This window comes from Impatiens glandulifera, chromosome 2, assembly GCF_907164915.1.
Source record: "Impatiens glandulifera chromosome 2, dImpGla2.1, whole genome shotgun sequence".
Lineage (NCBI taxonomy): Eukaryota > Viridiplantae > Streptophyta > Magnoliopsida > Ericales > Balsaminaceae > Impatiens > Impatiens glandulifera.
In genome coordinates, this window is record NC_061863.1 from 54,797,305 (window position 1) to 54,817,543 (window position 20,239).

At 31.3% G+C, this 20,239-nt stretch overlaps 2 protein-coding genes and 1 long non-coding RNA gene across 6 annotated transcripts; 2 read left to right on the forward strand and 1 right to left on the reverse strand.

Moving 5' to 3' along the window:
• The first annotated feature begins 3,441 nt into the window (after positions 1-3,441).
• LOC124924969 (homeobox protein knotted-1-like 2) lies at positions 3,442-7,013 on the forward strand. The gene is made up of 6 exons (XM_047464949.1): positions 3,442-3,810; positions 4,098-4,226; positions 4,317-4,417; positions 4,968-5,026; positions 6,467-6,720; positions 6,804-7,013. Exons 1-6 carry the CDS (start codon positions 3,442-3,444, stop codon positions 7,011-7,013), a joined length of 1,122 nt encoding a protein of 373 aa, XP_047320905.1.
• A 2,138-nt stretch (positions 7,014-9,151) lies between these two features.
• Positions 9,152-9,779, forward strand: LOC124928227. The gene is made up of 2 exons (XR_007098466.1): positions 9,152-9,415; positions 9,543-9,779. It is a non-coding gene; the product is annotated as an uncharacterized LOC124928227 (long non-coding RNA).
• Positions 9,780-12,118: 2,339 nt separating this feature from the next.
• On the reverse strand, positions 12,119-19,828 carry LOC124925952 (CSC1-like protein RXW8). Of its 4 annotated transcripts, none has more exons than XM_047466100.1 (12): positions 19,616-19,828; positions 18,475-18,805; positions 17,898-18,044; positions 16,972-17,035; positions 16,607-16,816; positions 15,797-15,922; positions 14,516-14,814; positions 14,097-14,373; positions 13,666-13,944; positions 13,089-13,322; positions 12,582-12,768; positions 12,119-12,481 (listed from the first exon to the last, which is right to left on the reverse strand). In XM_047466100.1, exons 2-12 carry the CDS (start codon positions 18,753-18,755, stop codon positions 12,396-12,398), a joined length of 2,190 nt encoding a protein of 729 aa, XP_047322056.1. In that variant the 5' UTR covers positions 18,756-18,805; positions 19,616-19,828; the 3' UTR covers positions 12,119-12,395. The 4 variants fall into 4 exon arrangements, with proteins under 4 accessions (XP_047322056.1, XP_047322053.1, XP_047322054.1 ...); XM_047466097.1 differs by having other exon boundaries at positions 15,797-15,973; positions 19,616-19,827; XM_047466098.1 differs by having other exon boundaries at positions 15,797-15,973; positions 18,475-18,815; positions 19,616-19,827.
• Positions 19,829-20,239: the final 411 nt, after the last annotated feature.

Sequence of the window (20,239 nt, forward strand, 5' to 3'; positions counted from 1 at the left end):
TGACATTTTAACAATATAAGTTCAACTTTTTAACTAACTAATCTATATATATATATATATAATGATGCTTAATTTTTAAAGTGTCCGGATTGCCGGGTTGAGAGCTGTGATTAATTTGGATATATGTGAGAGTAAATGGATACTTGGTCGGATTGTGGGTTGACCCGCCCATAAAATTTTTACCGTAATATTTTTTTCACGATTTTTATATTATTACTCGTGCAAATGCACGGGATACATGCTAGTTGTCATAGAAGCTCTAAAAAAATGTTTTTTTTCATAAAATGCGTTACTTATTCACAGGGTGGATTGTGAATAAGTAATATACATGAATTTTAAGCACCTTTGTGATATTCTTTAGTTATTCGGTGCATGTTTCAACATACAGGTGAATTTTGGTAAATCTGTCATATTTTTCTTGGACTTTGTTTCATTGAGGAGAAAAACTAGACTTGCCAATTTTCTAGGTTTCGGTATTGGTGTCCCCCTATCGTTATATCTTAGTTTGACATTGGTGCTAAAACTCGTTCTAAAGTTGCTTGGGATCCGATCATCATTATGATGAAATGTAAATTATAAATTTGTACTCGATCGATGTGTATAATTTAAAATGTCATTATTATAACACCATCTGATAATTCGTTCTAGAAATCTTATGAAGTCGGTTGTGGAGATTATCGCTCTTTTTGAAGACCTTCGTGCACGTTAAAATTTTGTTGTAAAATTTTGTTGTCTATAGTCTTTATTTTTTTTTCTCATGTTTTTATCTTCTTTGTATGTTTTTTTTTTTTTTTTTTATCAATTTTCTAATGTCATGTTTTGTTTGGTTTGGTTGTGTTTAAATGAATTCTATTTTTTAATTTATGATTGACCTTCTTTAATAATAATAAAAAGAATTGTACGAGTCTTTAATAAATCAATAATAAATGACACAAAATGAATGATGACTTGATAACTCAAAAGAAATACAAGGAGAATTTTATTATGAAATTACACATGGACTTTAAAATAAAAGATGAAATGATGTTACACATAGTCCATTAACGTGTACTAATGTTACATTTAATTAGATGGTTACCAGAAATTAGATAGTGATGGTAGGAATGTTTTGCACATCAAACTTTTGGATTTTTTTTTGACTAATCATTCACTTATAATCACACGAGTTAATTAACTATGTAACTTGAAATCATCTTTTTAGCAACGGAATATAATTGTTCGTGACAAAATTTTCATTTAAGTATTCAAGGTTTTGTTGACAGTTTTCAAACTATCTTTTTATTGAAACTAAATTAAATGAGTTAATTTTTTTTTTCCGATTCACTTTTACCGTTTAGACTAATTTTAGTGGGTTAAAATTCAAATGATATTAATATTAAACAATTTTTTTCTTTTCATTTTTTATCAAGTTATAATGTCCAATTTTTTTAAAAAATATAAAGAATTAAAGATCTTAACGTTACAATATCTCTAAGGTGTGAGAATTTTTGAATCGATGTTTGGGAAGTAATCAAAACTTTGTCCGATTATTTTCAATTTTATTATAAGATTAATTATATTAGGTAACGTAGTTCCCCTGACTCTATTATTATGAAGTATGCATGTATATTTTTAAAATAAATTATTACACAAATAAAATGACAAGAATGTGTATACATACCATGTCTTTTTTCAAAAATAAATAAATCATAATCTATTATTTATTTTTGGGCTGATTTCAGATATTATATATATATAAACACATAACTTAGTGGTAGAACACATAATTAACTAATATCTTTATGAGTTTGAGTTTCACTCAAAGATATTGTCTAAATAGTGTATTGGAGTTGAACAAATGTTTATATAAACATTATTTCATGACATTTAATTAACTTTTGTATATGATGCAATTAAAATTATAAATAAATAAATGATAAATGGCCTCATGAATTTTGTTAACTCATGAGTTAAACTGCTAATAAAATAAAATAAAATAATAGGTATCGGATTTATTACATTTCAACATTGTGCACTATCTCTATATTGTTTCAATCTCACACACTTCAGTTTAATGTCCGTTTCTTTACCAAGACAAAATATTTACCTCCTCAAAATCAATAACCAGGTTATTACAGTATAATAACTCAAATCTGATGCAGCCACTAAATTAAGAAGCAGGCAGTCATGGGGTATGTGGATGTATAGATAAAGAAGAAGGTAGAAATTGGTAATGAAGGTAAAAGAAAAAGTGTTGGAAAATGAAGACGACAAAAGATGGTAATTAGAATGGGGGAAAAGACATATGAGAAAACTGGGACCGGGAAATGATAGCAATTTACAGTATTATGAGGAAACAGCTCGCGCGGTATTTCCGCGCGCCCACTGCCTACTACACATGACACAGACTGACATCCCACCATCTTAATTACTGTTTTCATGTCTTTTCACCCATAACACCCTTTTCTTTTTTTCTTTTTTTCATTTCAATTATAAATACATCTTTCATCTCTCATCTCTCATCTCTCATTTAATTTAATTGTATTTTAACTTTATATACCAAATTTAATTTAATTATGCAACTAAGAGGATATATATGGTACTCTTGTTGAAGAACTCTTTATCATATTTCAATATATATATATATTAAAGTAATTGAGAGAAAACTCATGTGTTTTGGATGCTATATACTACTAAGGTCATCATGATCAATAGCAAATAGCAATGTCCTTTTTTAGTAATAAATTCCTACTATTTTGTTTCCTTGGCAAATGAAGTTTGTTCAAATGTGCCCATAGCGAGTACCATATATATTTGTTTTAGGTCATAACTCTTATACGATGCTTTCATTTAGGAACATGCAGTTTGTTTGCTTATAGTGACAATAATTTAAAAAACATACACTTATCATTAAGATCTGTTCTTTTGGATTGATTCTGAATTCAAAATTAATTGAAGATATTGATAAGAACTTATTTTTACCAACATATATTGAAAAGTTCTCTAGGGTTTTTAACTCTCATCTTTTTTTTTCTAAACTATACTTTATAACATAATTATTCATATTTATTTATTTATGTTCTTTAGGGCAAATGTGTTAAGCTAGATTTTCTTCTCCATTAAGAGAAGAAATAAATAAAAGTGAAAAGTCAATTTGGAAAAAAAGAGACATAATAACCCTAACCTTTCACCCTATTGGTTGATGATTCTGTGTGTTTATGTTCTTGATATTATTATTTATTATTCTAATCAGTAATCTATGAACAGCCAAACTCTCTCGCTCTAAAAAAAAAACCTTCCAGTCAGCAATAAACTCAAACCACCCATTTTTTTTCTTTTATTCCCTTGTTGAGAAATTCAATCGATCTACAATTAATGGGTATTTGATGACTCATGATCTAGTGCGCATGCCAAGTTAGGGTTTTTCATCTTTTCTTTCTGGGGTTTCTCTGAAGAAAAAATATGGAGGAATACGGGCATAATCAACCTTACGGCGGCGGATTAAGGTTACCCATGAACAGTTTTGTAATCCAAACGGCCGACCATCATCATCATCAGTTGATGATCTCTAATAATCATCATGCGTCGCCGGAGCTCGCGGTGGTGAAGGCCGAAAGGGGCAGTTCTGATCATCAGTCGCCGACGTCAGCTGGACACAGGATGAATTTTCACTACTCTCCGATTCTTCAACAGCAGCAACAGCAGTTAGGAATAGGAAGATCAGTTGAAACGATTCCTGTAATTGAGAATAATATTGATGCTATTAAAGCCAAGATCACTTCTCATCCTCAATACGCCAATCTCTTGGAAGCTTACATAGATTGTCAAAGGGTGAGAATATTATATATATCTTCCAATCATTCTTCTTCTTCTTCTTTTAAAGTAACCAGATCTGGACTTCATCCATATCATGAAGCCGATGCCAACAACATAAAAAAGATTCAAAAACAACCAGATCTGAAATATATAGATGCATGAATCTCATCTTCTTAATTATCATTATTATTAGAAAAACTGTGGCTAATTGAGCTTTGTTTAAATAAATAGATGGACATTTGTAGTAATATATTTATGTGCAAAGAAACACACATGAAATGTGATGAATTTGAGTTTTCTAGGTGGGGGCTCCGCCGGAAGTGGTGGCGAGGCTGGAGGCGGCGAGGCATGAGTTTGAGACTAGACAGCAGTCTGCTCCAATAGGGTGTAGATCAGATTCTCCCAAATTCCCAGAGCTTGATCAGTTTATGGTACTGTGATTTGATTAATGAAATAATAATAATAATAATAATGAGTTAATGATGTGAATTAATTAATTAATAATAGTTTATGGCATGCAGGAGGCTTATTATGATATGCTGGTGAAGTATCGAGAAGAATTAAGGAGGCCATTGGAGGAGGCAATGGAGTTCATGAGAAGAATAGAAAATCAACTCAATTTGCTTAACAATAATAATAATAATAATAATAATAATAATAATAATAATAATAGTAATAATGGCCCTCCTCCTCCTCTAAGGAACTTCAACTCTGCACCAGCAACAGGTACCTATAATTTCCACCATTCTTTACTCTCCATCATACCCATTGACATGACCCATTTTCAGGTTCAAAATTATACAATTTTTAGCTCTATTTTTTATTTATTTTTTGTGTTAATAATATGAAGTGACAATATATATATATATATATATATATATATATATATATATATATATATATAAAAAGATACTTTATAATATAATTAAATGCATGTAGGAATACCATACATAGTTCTTTGAGCAAAAAAAATTAATATTTTGAAAAAGAACCCAGACTGACATTCTTTAACAACTGATCATTTGATATATATATTTATACAGTTATTGAATTTCTGACATTTATTTGTTTATACAATAAGTATTTCTCATGTATTATTTATGTATGATTTAAAACAAATAATTAAGATATTAATTACATGATTTTTTAGTGCTAATTAACTTATAATATAGTGGTGTTCTTGGTTTAGGGTTTATCAGTTTTTACAAATTAATTGGACCTACAATTAAAGGTTTTATTATTTGCTTATAAAATTTGTAGAAGTAAAGTTTTTAAAATAAATATATAAAAAATAGTAGGAGTACTGACATTAGCTTCTTATTTAGTTATTTTAAGTTTAATTAAACTTAGGAGCATGGTTTGAATTATTTTGTTAAATCAAATTTTAGATTCATAAAAGAAAATTGTCTTAAATCGCGTAAATTCATATTTTTCTGTTTAGTTGTTTCATTTCTATACTTGTATATTGTTAAAATTACAAAAATGTTAGAGATTTTAATCTCAAACTTGTAGTCATCTAATTAGCTTTAAGGCCACCACATCTTAAGTATAAAAATATAGACTTTAATTTCTTTTATTGGTTAGTTTGGTTATATTCAGATACGTGAAATCAAAATTAAATTGAAATTGAACTGCTTAATGTTAGTTTGTAAAAAAATAATTAACCGTGCTTATAATTGATATCGGTTTTAGGAGTTTGAATCGGTTTGGTTATGTGGGTTTTTAGGGTCAAGCATAAGCTCAATAACTGGGACAAAAAATAAATAAACAAAGTGATCATATGGTTGAGAGGACTAATAAAACAAATGAGCCAATTCTAGAATCTCACATCTCCCTCATGCACATATATAGTCCTTTTGAATAGAGATGGAAAGTTCCTAGCAAGACAACCCTATAAAGGAGCCACGAAACATGGAGTTACTCTTGAATCCATCACAAAGAACAAAAATCCCATTCCAAACACTGCAAGGGATCATATATCCAATTTGGAAATGATGAAAATAGCTTAGTCATAGTGGGTGAAGTTAGCTAGAAGATAGCTAGAGGTCAAATAGTCACATTCTTCATTCTTGGTATCCTTTGAGTCCACAATAGAGATCTAGATGCGGCTAAAAGTCTGTTTTGAAGGAGATGGACAGTGTGAAGGGAGTCAGTTCGTCACGATTGGTCTTACTTCCCTTAGAGCCAACAATGAAGATATAGAGTTGAATTATTATTTAGTCCCTTAGAGCAAAATTTGGATTCTTATATAGTTGTAAAGGGACCCTCGATAGGAATGTGTTTCACCATACTTGAATAAGTTAAGAGTGAAAACCAATGTGGTGGTAGAAAAGAGTTTTTTGAAAGGATGAAACATTTTCATTAATCACATTTTCAATAAACTTGTCAAAGTGTCACTAGTTGGCAACTCTAATGTGACGCATTTTTCACTTAATGTGTACAAAGGATTAAAAATGTGCTAACACAATAAAATTTATTGAAAGTAATTAACTTGGTGGATATGTATGATAACACATTTCTTTTTTTTGTTGTTGTTGAATTTGTTTGTGGTATTCACTTCTCATACCAATATTAACCCGGGAACAAGTTGTAATATTTGTTCTTCCATAAATATATATGCTGATTTGTTTTTTTTTTATCTTTTTTTTTTGTATGTAAATGGGAAATTAAGACGAGAAATGGGAAGGTGCCGGTTCATCGGAAGACGAGCAAGGAAACAGCGGAGGGGAGGCGGAGCTTCCGGAGATTGATCCGAGGGCAGAGGATAGAGAGCTTAAGAATCACCTTCTAAGAAAGTATAGTGGTTACTTAGGTAGTCTCAAGCAAGAACTCTCCAAGAAGAAGAAGAAAGGAAAGTTGCCAAAAGAAGCCAGGCAAAAGCTTCTTAGCTGGTGGGATTTGCATTATAGATGGCCATATCCTTCGGTATGTATATGCACAAGGGTTCATGATATAATAAAATCCGTGACATTTGTACATTTGTTTTAAGGTTTTTGTATATATTTTAGGAAAGCGAAAAGGTGGCATTAGCCGAAAACACTGGCTTGGATCAAAAACAAATCAACAATTGGTTCATAAACCAAAGGAAAAGACATTGGAAACCGGCTGAGGACATGCATCTCATGGCCATGGATGGCCTCCACCCGCAAAGCGCCACCCTCTATATGGATGGCCATCATCACTACATGGCCGATGAGGGTTATCGTTTGGGCCCGTGAATAACAAGACCAGTTTGTGCCTTGTAATAAAGCTTTTTAGGTTTGGGGAGCCAATTTGTTGTTCATGGATGGCTAAGATAATGTACCTTTGTAATGTATTGTTTTTTTATTGCACTATTCATAAAAATACAAGTAATATATAATTGAAGTAAATATTTAATTATATTTATGTTCAAAGTTGTGTTCTTGAGTTTGTTTTATGTAATGAATTGTGGATTTTGCCAGATTCAACAAGTTTAAGTATTTGTATGTAATGGATATTTTCTCTTCTGTTGGTTATTGCAATATCTTTGTTCCTTCATTTAAATTTTCATTTGTTTGGGTTAGTTTGTTATATAGACAATATATTTCATAATAGTACAAATTATGTCTTTGAAAAAAAAAATTACATAAACACAAGAAGCAAATTAAACAGTAAACAAAGGGTGGTTGCCACATCAATGAAGTTGTCATTTGTGTTGATTTATTTGTACAATTTAATGATTAATTTGATTTGTGACTATATATGGTATTTTATGTCAAATTTTATTTCATTAAGAAAACAGGAATAGACTTGTAAGTGATGAATTATTAACATAAATAAATAAAGACGGATACAGCTAAAAGGAAAATTAAGCAATAGTAAAATTATAAAAAAATAAAAACAAATAATTAAGTTATAAAAAAAAATAATATAATATATACCACAAATTATTATTTTGAATAAAATTGTACCAAATTATTTTGTTTGCCTCTATTTTGTCTTGTTTCATTTTTAAGTGGTTTTTTCTTATATATTTTACTTTGATTTTAGTAATTTAAATAATTTATTAGGTTATTTAAATAATTTTATTTAGTATAGGGTTATGAAAATCTGGGTTATTAATAAAAGACTAAAAATGTATTAATATTTAATAAAAAAAATATATTTTAAAAAATTAGTTTATATTTTAATATTTTAGTTAATAAATTTATTAATTTAATTGATGAAAAAATATGTGATAGGATGATCATGACTTATTTAAATAATCAAATGTGCTGTTAAAATAATTTTACCTAAGATAATGTCTTGAAACAAAATAAAATGAATTTATATTATTATTATATTAAAAATGAAAAAAATACATGCAATATAATGTTTAAGCAATAAAAATGAAATTTTATTATATATTAATGAATTTTCAATTTTTAGAAATTGTAAGGAAATATTTATTTTTCACATCTTCAAAAATTATTTTACATCAATCCAAGTCAATGGCTGGTTATTCTAAATCCCTTCATTGAACCATTTATGATTTGGAATAGCAGAATTGAAATTAAATTAAAGTTAAAATTTCATCAAATTGTTATTGAAATTCAATTCTTATATTTAATATATATAATAAAACAATTTTAATATATTGTATCTGTAATATAGTGTCAATTATTTTTTTTTTTTAGAATTCGATTTTTTATTAAAAAAATCTGATTCAAAATTTTAACTCATGAATTTAAAAAGGAGGGTTTTACGCAGGCTAATTTCTAAAATTCAAAAAACAAAATATTGATTCAAAATTTTAACTTATAAATTCAAAAATTAAAATATCTGTCCGATAGGTTAATTCACTAAATTAAAAATATATATCGATTTAAAATGTTAACTTATTGAACTAAAAAAAATATCAATTCATTTTAACCTCCTAAATTACAAAAAAAAAAAAAAAAAATATTAGTTGAACAAGTTGTTATTTAATCGTGTTTTAAATGATAAATAATAATACATTTTTTTTAAAACATAGAAAAATAAAAGTTTAATTGAGAATTATAAAAATTATATTTGTTTGATTTTAATTAAAATTCTAATTATTAATCTTAAAATAAAATTTAAGAATTAAAATTTCACCACTAAATTCAATTCCAATTTCGTAGTTATCAAACATATCCTCATATATTTTATTAATCACATTATTTAAATTACTAACTAAAAACATATTTTAAAAAAAAATAATAATTACTTAATATTTACACCTTTTTATTCTAACCATTTTTTTTAACTCAAAATTCAAATAAGCCATAGATAAACGAATGCGAGGGCTAAGGCCCAAGCGGCCTGCATAATTTGATCCAAAAACGTCGGGTGGATTATTTGACCTAAAATATTGTCAAAGAATGAATGAAAATTGTATAAATAAATAAATACAGAGAAGAAGATTGAGAGAAGAAGAAGAAGATGTGCTACGAGGTGAAGTGTTCGACGTGCGGTAAGAGCAGCTGGGCAGGATGTGGACTCCACGTGGCTTCCGTCTATAAGAAGATCCCCGACGGCCAACACTGTCAATGTAAGACTTGGCCCGGCGTTCAGACCCAATCCGGCGCCACCGCCACCACCGCCACCACCTCCAATGAAGACGGTTCCACCGGAATCTGCACCATTGCTTGATTAGGTATTCATCATCAGACTGTTTACCAATTTAGGGTTTCTTTCTTAACTTGATTGATCTTGTAATTTTATTTTGTGGAATCAGCGATATGTTTATTGTATTCTTTTTCACATCTTAATATATTCTACAGTCTCAATTTGCAGATTGGATCAGTCAGTCATTATAAAGGAGCAGAAAACCAAATTTTACAAAATAAAAAAAAAAAGTCTATGAAGTGATTTCATTTTCCTTAATTTTCATTTTATCAATTATTGTTCTAAACTTGTATTATTTGAAAATGTGACAGAAGAGTTGTTGAAATGCACATCTTCTTTGTATTATAGCCTCTGCGTAACATTTTATCAATTATTGTTCTAAACTTGTATTATTTGGCTTCCGAGTTGTATTACGCAGTTTTCAATTTCTCAAACTTTGTCTATTGAAGATATGACGTTAGTAGTAGTACTAGCTACCATCCTTGTTATTGGACCAAGTATAATTCATTAAATTCAAGAGGTGCCAATCACTAGAGCTATCCCTCCCATCATATTATTAGTAGGGCGGACAACCGAACATGAAAAAAATAAGGTTTGGGTCATGTAATTTTGGGTTTGGATCAAAATCAGGTATTGATTAATAAACATTCAAAATGACCAGAGTAACTTGTCAACCTATTAACAATTTTCTTTGGTATGGTTTTATGTTTGTTTTCTTACTAATTTATTTATCTTTCACTCACAAATTTTAAGTTTTTTTTTAATAGCTCCAACCTAGTAAAGGGACGTTAATGCCCTTTGTGTAGGTTGGGATCCTTTCTGTTCCAACTTTCACTCACAAATTTTAAGTTTTTTTTCTAATAGTTCCAACCTAGTAAAGGGGCGTTAATGCCCTTTGTGTAAGTTGAGATCCTTTCTGTTCCAACTTTCACTCACAAATTTTAAGTTTTTTTCTAATGGCTCCAACCTAGTAAAGGGGCGTTAATGCCGTTTGTGTAGGTTGGGATCTTTCTGTTCCAACTTTCAGTTTGTTCTGAAAATTCGAAATGTTCTCTTCCCTTTTCTGAAATGGCATGTCATCCCGTGGCTCCATCATTCTTTCTCAAATCTTGCAATGTCGTGCTACTTATTGTGCAGCCGTTGACTATGCTCAATTTATCAGTGAATTTGTGATTTAGTTTTTTTATATTTATTAAATGGGTTGAATTTGAATTGAGTCAAGTCAATAGTTGGGTTGGAATCAATAAATTATGAATAAACATATAATATCTCTATCATGTGGTGGGTTGGAATAAATTAGGAAGAAACATATAATGTATAAAAATCTGGTGGCCGCAACTCAAGGCCTCAAGGCCGGTGGTATTAATTAGCTAGTTGTTTAAACATGACATGAAGGGGGGTTGGGCTGGATTATTTGACCCAAAAAAGTCGCCGGATTGTTTGACCCAAAATATTGATAAACATGTATAAATAAATAGAGATAGAGAAATGAAAGAAAGAAAGAAAGAAAATGTGTTACGAGGTGAAGTGCTCAAGCTGCGGTAAGAGCAGTTGGGGAGGCTGTGGATTTCATGTCGCTTCCGTCTACAAACGGATCCCCGACGGAGAACACTGTCACTGCAAGCCTTGGCCCGCCGCCGCCCTTCAGACCCATTCCGCCGCCGTTCAAGACGCCTCCACCGGAACATGCACCATTCTTTGATCGATGATTGTGGGATCCATCTTCATGTGATGTTTACTTTTTCCTTTTATACTAAAATATATTCTTTCTTGCTTTTCAAATCTATGTTTAACAACAACAACAACTAAAACTACAGTGTTAATTAGTAGGACCTCAATTCCTTCTTCAAATTCCATATCACTTTTACTTTCCCAATTTCAAGATATTAATTGTATCATTTACTTACATCTTGTATCAATTGTGTGGTTTTTAAAATACCATCTATATATTATTATGATTTTTGTTAACTGTTTGTTTGATCTTTTTTAATATCTCTGTCCCTTAATTTGATCGATCTGTGTTATGTATCCTCACATCGCATTTAATATTATGCTCAAATACTAATTTGCAATTTCATTTTTGTGATTTGAATTCTTTTAATCATTAAAATATATTAAACATTTGACTATGTTTATGTGTGAATGAGCTGTTAAATAAATTTTAAAATGTTTAAGTGTGGAAATTAAAAATTATGGCATCTAATTTGATATGACACTCAAATCAACTATTTTAAAAAAAATAAAATGAATTGAATGAAATCTCACATCTTCCAACAGTCAACCGTTACTCATACTCATTAATTAACATTGTCATTTAATGATAATAATATCATACAATATTCATCCTAAATTCCTAATCCATTACAAAACTCATTTAAATTACCTAACTTCTTTGAACTATACTAGCCTAACTATTACAATTAAGACTGATTGATTGGTTTGGCTAGTTTATTCGCCAGCTGTGTATGGTATTTAATATTATTCAGTTTTGTATGTTTGAAACTAGATCCTTGAGGCTTGCTTGATCTGGGTTTTGAAGAAAAAAAACTTGTGTGATAAAAGTTATAGTTTATTAGAATTATTTGAATCAAAATGACACATTATTGAATTTGTAAGGTGTTTGATGTTTTGTTTTTGCGTGGTGGTGTAAAGACTCGAATCCATGAACTTGAGTTCATATGCTCTGTTATCACTGAAATATGAGCCTCAATAATAATAATAAAGAAACAAATGATCAAACAAGCCCCAAGGGATGATGATGGCTAAGAAATGATCTTGTCCACATAAATCAAATGTACATATTTTTTCTCTACATTTCTTTAATACTTTCCTCCTCCTCATCATCACTCAAACCACCCATATATCCCACCACAGATGTTCTTCATCTCCAGGCTGCTCATCAAAAGCACCTTTTCTGAATGAATTGCAGATTTCTTTTACTGTACAACAATGAAAAAACCAAACTTGTATATTTTCTTTTTCACTGCTATATTCTATGATCTTCTTATCTACTTCACTTGTTCAATCTCCAAACTGGTACAAGCAGATGATGATGATGATGATGATCCATCATTTTTATATGCTGGTTCCTTTTCTGAAGAAAAGAAAAAGGAAAGAAATTAAATGACATTGGTCTTCTACTACCAAGTTAATTGTTCATCATCATTAATCAATCAGTCAAGAGTGAAATAAACCTGCAGGGAGGTTAATAATATCCTCTGGATCTGCAGAAGTGTGGCGATTGCTACAATGTCTCAAATGTACATCCTCAAAACTGCCTTTAGAAGTTGCACCAAATTGGCAATAAGCTGAATGTAATTGTTGGCTTATCTCTCTCATTCTCCCATGCTCCTCATCTTGCCTATCCATCCTAATAAGAGCCTATTTATTGAACAAATAACAAGCATAAATTAGCAACTGTAGAAAAGAGTGATAAAAGACCTTGTTTGATCTGGGCTTAATTGAATAATAACCATGTTTTGATGTAGGTTTTGAAAAAGTAGGTTATTTGAGTAAAAAGACACTATAGTCTGAATATATATATATTTAATGGAAAAAAGCATATTTTGGTTGATGATATGAATAATAAGTTTGTTTCTTATTGGATTGGAAGGTGAGTTATTTGAAAATAATATGAAATAAACCAAATGAAACAAAGAGAGATTGGCAAGAAGGAAAAGTTTGTAGTCAAATAAAATTACCTCAGCAGGGAACTTCTTAAATATGGGGTGAAACCTTTTCCTGCAGTACTCATTGAAGAGAAGAGTAAAAATGATTAAGGGGATCGTGAAGGCAGAAGGAACGCTTGCTTTTCTCAGTCCGAAAACCCCAACCGCTATGATTTGTGTAAACACAAGTGAGAAAATTGTTGTGTTGTGTACAATTGGCCATAATTGACCACCACTTTGATATGTGTGTACATACACATTCATAATCTGAGCAAGAATTAGTACATGTTAGCATCAAAAGAAAAACACATATTTGGACTGCATTAGCATAAAATTTTACGTGTTACAAATCGTACACCCAAGCCTGATAGAGATAATCCAGATTCAATCTATTTCAAAAATTACTGCAATACTCTACTATATATAAGCTGCTAAGTGCTAACACATTAACCCACTAACTTGCTCTAAAAACTACTATACTATCCCTTACTTATACTACTACTAATTACCTAGTACTATCCTTGCACAGATGCTGTAGCAATAATTGCAGTCAAATATTCAACTTGGTTATTAAAAAAATGTGCAGAAGCAGGGGAATAGAAGAAGTTACCTGATTCCGATATATCAGATACGCAAGGAAAAAGTAGACGAGAAGGAAAGGCAAAATTAGGGGCGCCAATATAGATAATGTGAAACCCAGAAGCCCAAATAGGAGAACTCTTGGAATTTCTGTGTGGTATGGAAATGTATAGGGACCATAAGATGGATCATCCTTGTGTCTGAGAATATGTCTCATGACAAAGTTGCAGATTAAGGCAAATGGCTGCATCAGTTCTGATGATACACTCGCCCAACCTGATGTCAACACATATGTTGTAAAGAAAGTAGCCTGCAAATTATTACATGATCATCATTTATACTAAAGATTTTCCTTCACTAACATAAAAAAAAGATCATTAAACAACAATTTATGTTATCATTAGTTATTTTGTATTTCATGAAGACACTGCTAAACAGTTATTAGCTGTTTCCCTTCATTACCTGTGATGGAACGGCTATAGCAAATTCATTTGGCAGGCCTTTGGGTCTACTAAAGATGTCCCATTTCTCAAATACTTTTCCGGACACAACATTAACAAAGAAGACATTCCAAATCAGGAAGAAGAGGATTTTGTAACATGCACTCTTTTTCCTTTTACTGCGAGAGATTGGTCCTTCCACTGTTGAAAATAGCATCATAATTGGAGGAACAGCATACAGAAATAGCATCAACACCACACTTGGGAGATATCCAGTCACCAGCTGACTTACATATTTCCTATACACACACACACACAAAAACAAAAAACTTAGGCCTTGTTTTATCTTGGGTTAAATAACCGGGGTTATTTGGGGTTCTATTACCAAATTGACTTTGCAAATATAGTTAAAAGACAGGAACAATGGAAACAAATACTTACTTCTTTAGAATTCCTCTTAAGAATGGAAATGACGTTTGTAATTTGTCCAGATGAACAAGGCCTTGCACGAGTGTGGCTGGCAGAATAAACAACAGTAGAAAGAAGATTGAGGCTAGCAGAACTGCTATCTTACGGATCCAAAGCTGATGATAAGGTATTCTAAGACTTCTCCAGTAAACATCAAGAGGCTCAGGAGCATAATCTGTCACCCATTTCATCGGATTTGCTGAATGTAGATCCCTTGAAATTGTAAGGGCAGCGTAGCGGCTCTTGAAGAATACTAGAGCTGATGGGCACTCCTGCTTTTCAAAAATTAACGACTTTTAGCATATAAATCTCACAAAAGCGATATATGAAATAGAAAATTAGTATAGCTGAAATCCTAAGATGGAAAAAAGATTGATGCCAGACGAATGCAAAGGAAAGGAAACATAGATAAGATGTAACTTTAATTTCTAAAATCATTTAGAGTACAAAGGGGTTATAACTGAAAAATAATTTGCATATATCATTTGCTTTCAAGAACTCAATTTGCATCTAAAGTACATTATGCGTCTTCAAGGAAACAGATAACAGAAGAGTCCAACAACAAAAATAGGGTTGGAAGTCATACTTATTGAGGTAATGCAAACATATAACAGTTGCCTAATTGTTTTAGTATCTTGACTCGTTTTCAAATATAGAAACGAAAGAAAAAAAAAACTAAATTGCTCATATGACTAAATTTAGTATCCAAACTTTTTGTATGCGATAAGTATCCGGATACATAAACAATAAATGTTTCTAAATGGGTATTGATGTACTTTTCGGTTATAACCAAGGAAAACCAATGGCATAAGATAATGTTATTAATTAGTAACTTTACTGGTTAAACAAGCCAATTGACACTCCAAATGTATATTTGACCATAGCAAAAACAGTCAATGTCACTGACTGAGATAAGAATAATTGATTAATACTAGATTTTCAGTAACTAATCAACTTCAAAGTTTTATTTTGCAAATCCTGTAATGCCACTGCGATTACCAACTTCAGTTATCAGGCATGAGCAAGTATAAATGAGAAACTAGGAAGTGATTATGATTAAAGATGACATTCTTTCAGCAAGCCTTCAAGATGAAAATATAACTCTAACATGAAGTGATTAGATGTTGAAACAGAGCATCGTTAGTTCACATAAAAGGAAAAATAAATAAATGACACACCAGCAGATAATTTTACCAATATGATGATTCTGTATGGAAGACATGTATTTACTTTATTTGGATGAAGTTATATTACCTTTTCTCTTAAATCTGATTCACTAAAAACAGATCCTTCTTCAACACTGTCTGAATGATCAGGAAGCATCTTGAAAGGATGTGTAGTTCCATTACAAAGTCCACATCTCAGGTTTGATCCAAGTTCCTGATCAACATTAGTGGGCATTAGTGTCCTGTACATCAAAGCTGCATCATTCTGCATAGATCGGATCAATACAACTCAAAGATCAGAAATACAAAAAAGAAAAAAAAAATGGCCCTGATTGATGCAAGCCACCAAAATATCTGTGGAAAAATATCGAGCAAAAGTCAGCAACAAGGAAGACAATCATTTCAAATCAACTCAGCAGCAGATTTAGAGTAAATCAGAAAGATCATATTTAACAGTCAGCAGTGACGTTTGAACCAAAACCCTCTCGGGAAATTGGTGGTTCATAACCTTCGTCTATGACCACACGATTCACATGGCTATTCCAGATGGAAGAAAATCCCTGTTAATCTCATTTTCAAAAGATTCAAACTACAACTTTCCAGAATTCTTGAAGGCAATCCTTCACCTATGCTTTCCTTCTCTTACCTACACCTAAAACTCTAAAAGCACATTTGATTATTTTAACCTTCCTTTCAATCTTTTTTTCCTTCTGCACAAAAATAACATTCTTTTTTTAAAAAAAAAAACATTCTTGAACTAGAGTACTAGACTGTTCAGAACCCATGTAAGTTAAAAGAGATATGGTTCTATAGGATGTACATATGGTATCAAATACATTTTACTCTTATTTATAACTAAATGACTATGAGATGAAACACTTCTAGTACAGTTGCTCACCATCAGTTTCCGCATTGTGCCAAAGTTGTATACCATTTGATGTGATAGATAACTTGATGGGTGGTACTCACTGAAGAATTTCCTCACCGCCTCATTGTATGACTCTTCAATAGACCAAGGAATAGAACGTACAAGAACTGTAAAATGACTAGGCTTCATCGAAGATTCAGTGATGTACAACATCCTCATTTCTGCGATCTTTTTGTACTCCTTAAAAAATACAATATCATTGTCAGCATTCTACGTTCAAATGGGAAGAGATGTCATAACATAGAAAAATTAGTTAATTTAAGAAGGCATATGGTTTTCCTGTATAAGAAAGAATCATACATAAATTTTAGCTAAGAAAAACTTTACATACTTACAAAGTAAAGAAGAATGCAAGATGAGCAAGATAGGATATATAGGGCAAGACAATGGACCCAAAGCCTGAAATGATAAGATGAGAATTAAGATATGGGATAAGGTAGACAAACATTAGAAGGCAAAGACATGCACGGAGCTTTCACAGGAAAAGGTAAAACATAATTCACTTATGATAACATTTCCTTTCACAGATAAATATTTCTAATAATATATTACTACACAATTTGCTGCCATTGTCCAAGAACTGCCTTCTGTGTCTGGTTAAGAACTCAAAGATACAATTATTGATTTCTTTTTTAAAGTAAAACTTGCATTAGTAGAAGTGTCGCTAAGCAATTATTGATATTTACTATATGCTTAAGAATGATTCAGAAACTTCTTAGGTTTCAAAACGATTAAAACCTGTTCACCTTCATATTATAATGGCCCATGCCTAACAACTTGAGGACCAGGTTCAGGTAGTGTCATAGTGCATGCCCTTGACCTCGGTTCAGCTTACACGGAAACACTTTTTGTTTCTGGATCTGAATCCAGATCCAGATCAGAAACACCAAATAATTTTTTTTTATGTCTAACTAAGTTATATTTCTAAACGTAATCTCATCAAGATCCGCATCCTGATGAGATATATGATTGAAAAAAGTATTTCCAAATGGTTTAGTTATTCAGCTCCAATGTTCTGATTGTCCCATGTCCATGTAGGAATTTGCAAAAGTAGGAAACCTTAGACTGATATTGTAGTTAGTCCTATCCCCCCACAGCCTAGATTTTAAGGAGGAGTTGTAATCCATGTTGTTCTACTAGTAGATTTGCTAAGTTTCAAAAAGGTTGGAATTTATTTGTTATCTTGTGTAATTCATGTTGTTCTACTAGTTTGCTAAGTTAAAAAGGTTGGAATTTATTTGTTATCTTGTGTAAGTCATACCATCTTGACCCTTCTTCAACATTTCCAATAGTGAATGCTTCAAGGGACTCAAGGGGAATTTTCTTGTGCTCCATGTCCTTGCCAAAATAATTCACTGGAAGAACAAGAAGAGTGCCTATAATAGCAGCAATTGAGAAAGTTCTGATACTGCAAGAAATAGTGGAGCATAAATAAGCAATTAGCATGTTAACAAAATAATCAAACTCAAACTTAGAACCACGTAGTTTTTTCCTTTTAAAGTGTGTTCATTAAACCGGGAGCCTATGACCAACAAAACAAAAGGAAACAACATATAACTATTTCAGATTATGCTACTAAGTCAAAACCAAAAAATTCAATAAAAAAGAATAGCAATTGTATAAAGGATTTTGCTAGCTTAAAGAAAAAAGTAAGATAATGAAGCCCTTATGATTTCGGATTTAATGATTACAAAGAAAAAATTGTATTTTAAACTATTTGCCAAGTGAAAAAAATTAGTAACATTGTAAAAGGGAAAATTGACATCATAAAACAAACTGTCTAGAGCATATTGGGTGAGATATCTTGACCATCTAAAAGACCAATTAACTTGAATCACCTGAAAACAATCAAGCGGATGAAAACCACAGCATCCAATCCCCCAATAGAATGTATTTCTTCTTCGGATGTCTCCCATGCCTTTACTAGCCAACCAGGAGAAGGAACAAATCTGTCAAAAGAAAAATGGCCTCGATGTTTCTTTCGCACGTGAGCCAGTCTCTGCCCAAAATAAACACTTGCATTGGTGGGTTGTTTCCTCAAGATGGAATATAGTGACAGAAGAACAACACAGATTGCTATATTGATGCCAGCTGAAGTTAACAGGCCTGAGACGTTCATGCCGCTACCTATGTCATCTACTCCTTTGATATATCATAATACTGAAGTACCTGGATAAGACTAAGAACATTATTTTTATTTGAAAAGGTATTTTTTTTATGCTCTCGTGCACGAAGAAATAGTAAAAAAGAATAGAATTACTCCAAATAGACAACATTTTCCTGACATAAAGAGAATAGAACAAACGAAAAGGTCAAATCTTTGATGATCCCATCATCTATGATTGAGTTGCGAAAACAATTTTTTTCCATGTTAGTTTTTTTAAGATAGCCATTGTCTATATTTCTCTTCTTATGTTATTGATCGAGAACATCCAAAAGCAAAGTCAATTACTATATATTCTCTAAAACATTCAATTAATAAATGCATATCCCAAAACAAAGCAGAATGTGTTCATTGTTCATATCAAATCTACATAGGCTGCAAGACACATATTGAAATTCTGAGAAATCTACAAACATATAATTAAGTAACTTCAGTATCAATACATAATTTTCGAAAATCAGAAAATGATCCTCAAAAAGTAATTGTTTTTATGTACTTTCTACTCCTCTGAGAGTTGCAGAACTTCGGAATTCAACCAAAATACTCTCTTAATAAGAAAAAAAACATGCATACAAACCAGCACAGATATCAGCTCTATAACCACCCTCCTAAAAAATTATCCGAATGAACTCGACTGAACTTGTAAAAGATCAGCAAGTAGATCAATTGAATCGGAATCCTCAATCTTAAATCACAGGCAAATAAGATGCAATGAATAATCTGAAAGAATCGGAGCAGTAAATGAACAAAAAAAGAATACCCAATTGGGGAAGAAGAAGAAGAAGAAGAAGACAATATGCATTAGGAAAACCTACCGCGAAAAGGAGATTTGTCCGGGAAACACAGTCGCCACGCTTTGCGTGTACTACTTCACCAGAGAGGATTGAGAGAGAAGGATGTAATTAAACATTGCTTATAAGAGAATCGCGGAAAACCCTAGAGAGGATTTGATTTGAAAAAAAAGGAGAAAGAATTAGGAAGGGGATGATGACGGATCAGATCCAAACAAATCCTTACCAAGAACTTTTGATGAACGGATTTGAATTTTTTTTATTTCTTTTTCTTGCATTTTATTTCAATTGATCAAATGCGGGACCAACGGTATAGACACGTGGGATCCACTGAGTGGACAGCAGTGATCGGGGTGGCAAGATTCTTTTATAACCGTCATAACCGTCATTTTCAGAAAATGAATTGTACTTTACACTCGTCAATCTCACGCCTATTTAGTTTTTTTTTTTGTATTAGCATTTTTAAATTCAAATATTGAAATATAAATTTTGTTTAATCAAGTAATTAAATTATTTTTATTTCACAACGCAACTTTCAGTCTTCAAAATGTGCTCTAATAATACAAATTAAAACAGTCAAAAAGTAATAATTATATATTATAGTTGAGTTTCAATAATAAAATATTTAACTTATATATTATAGTTGAG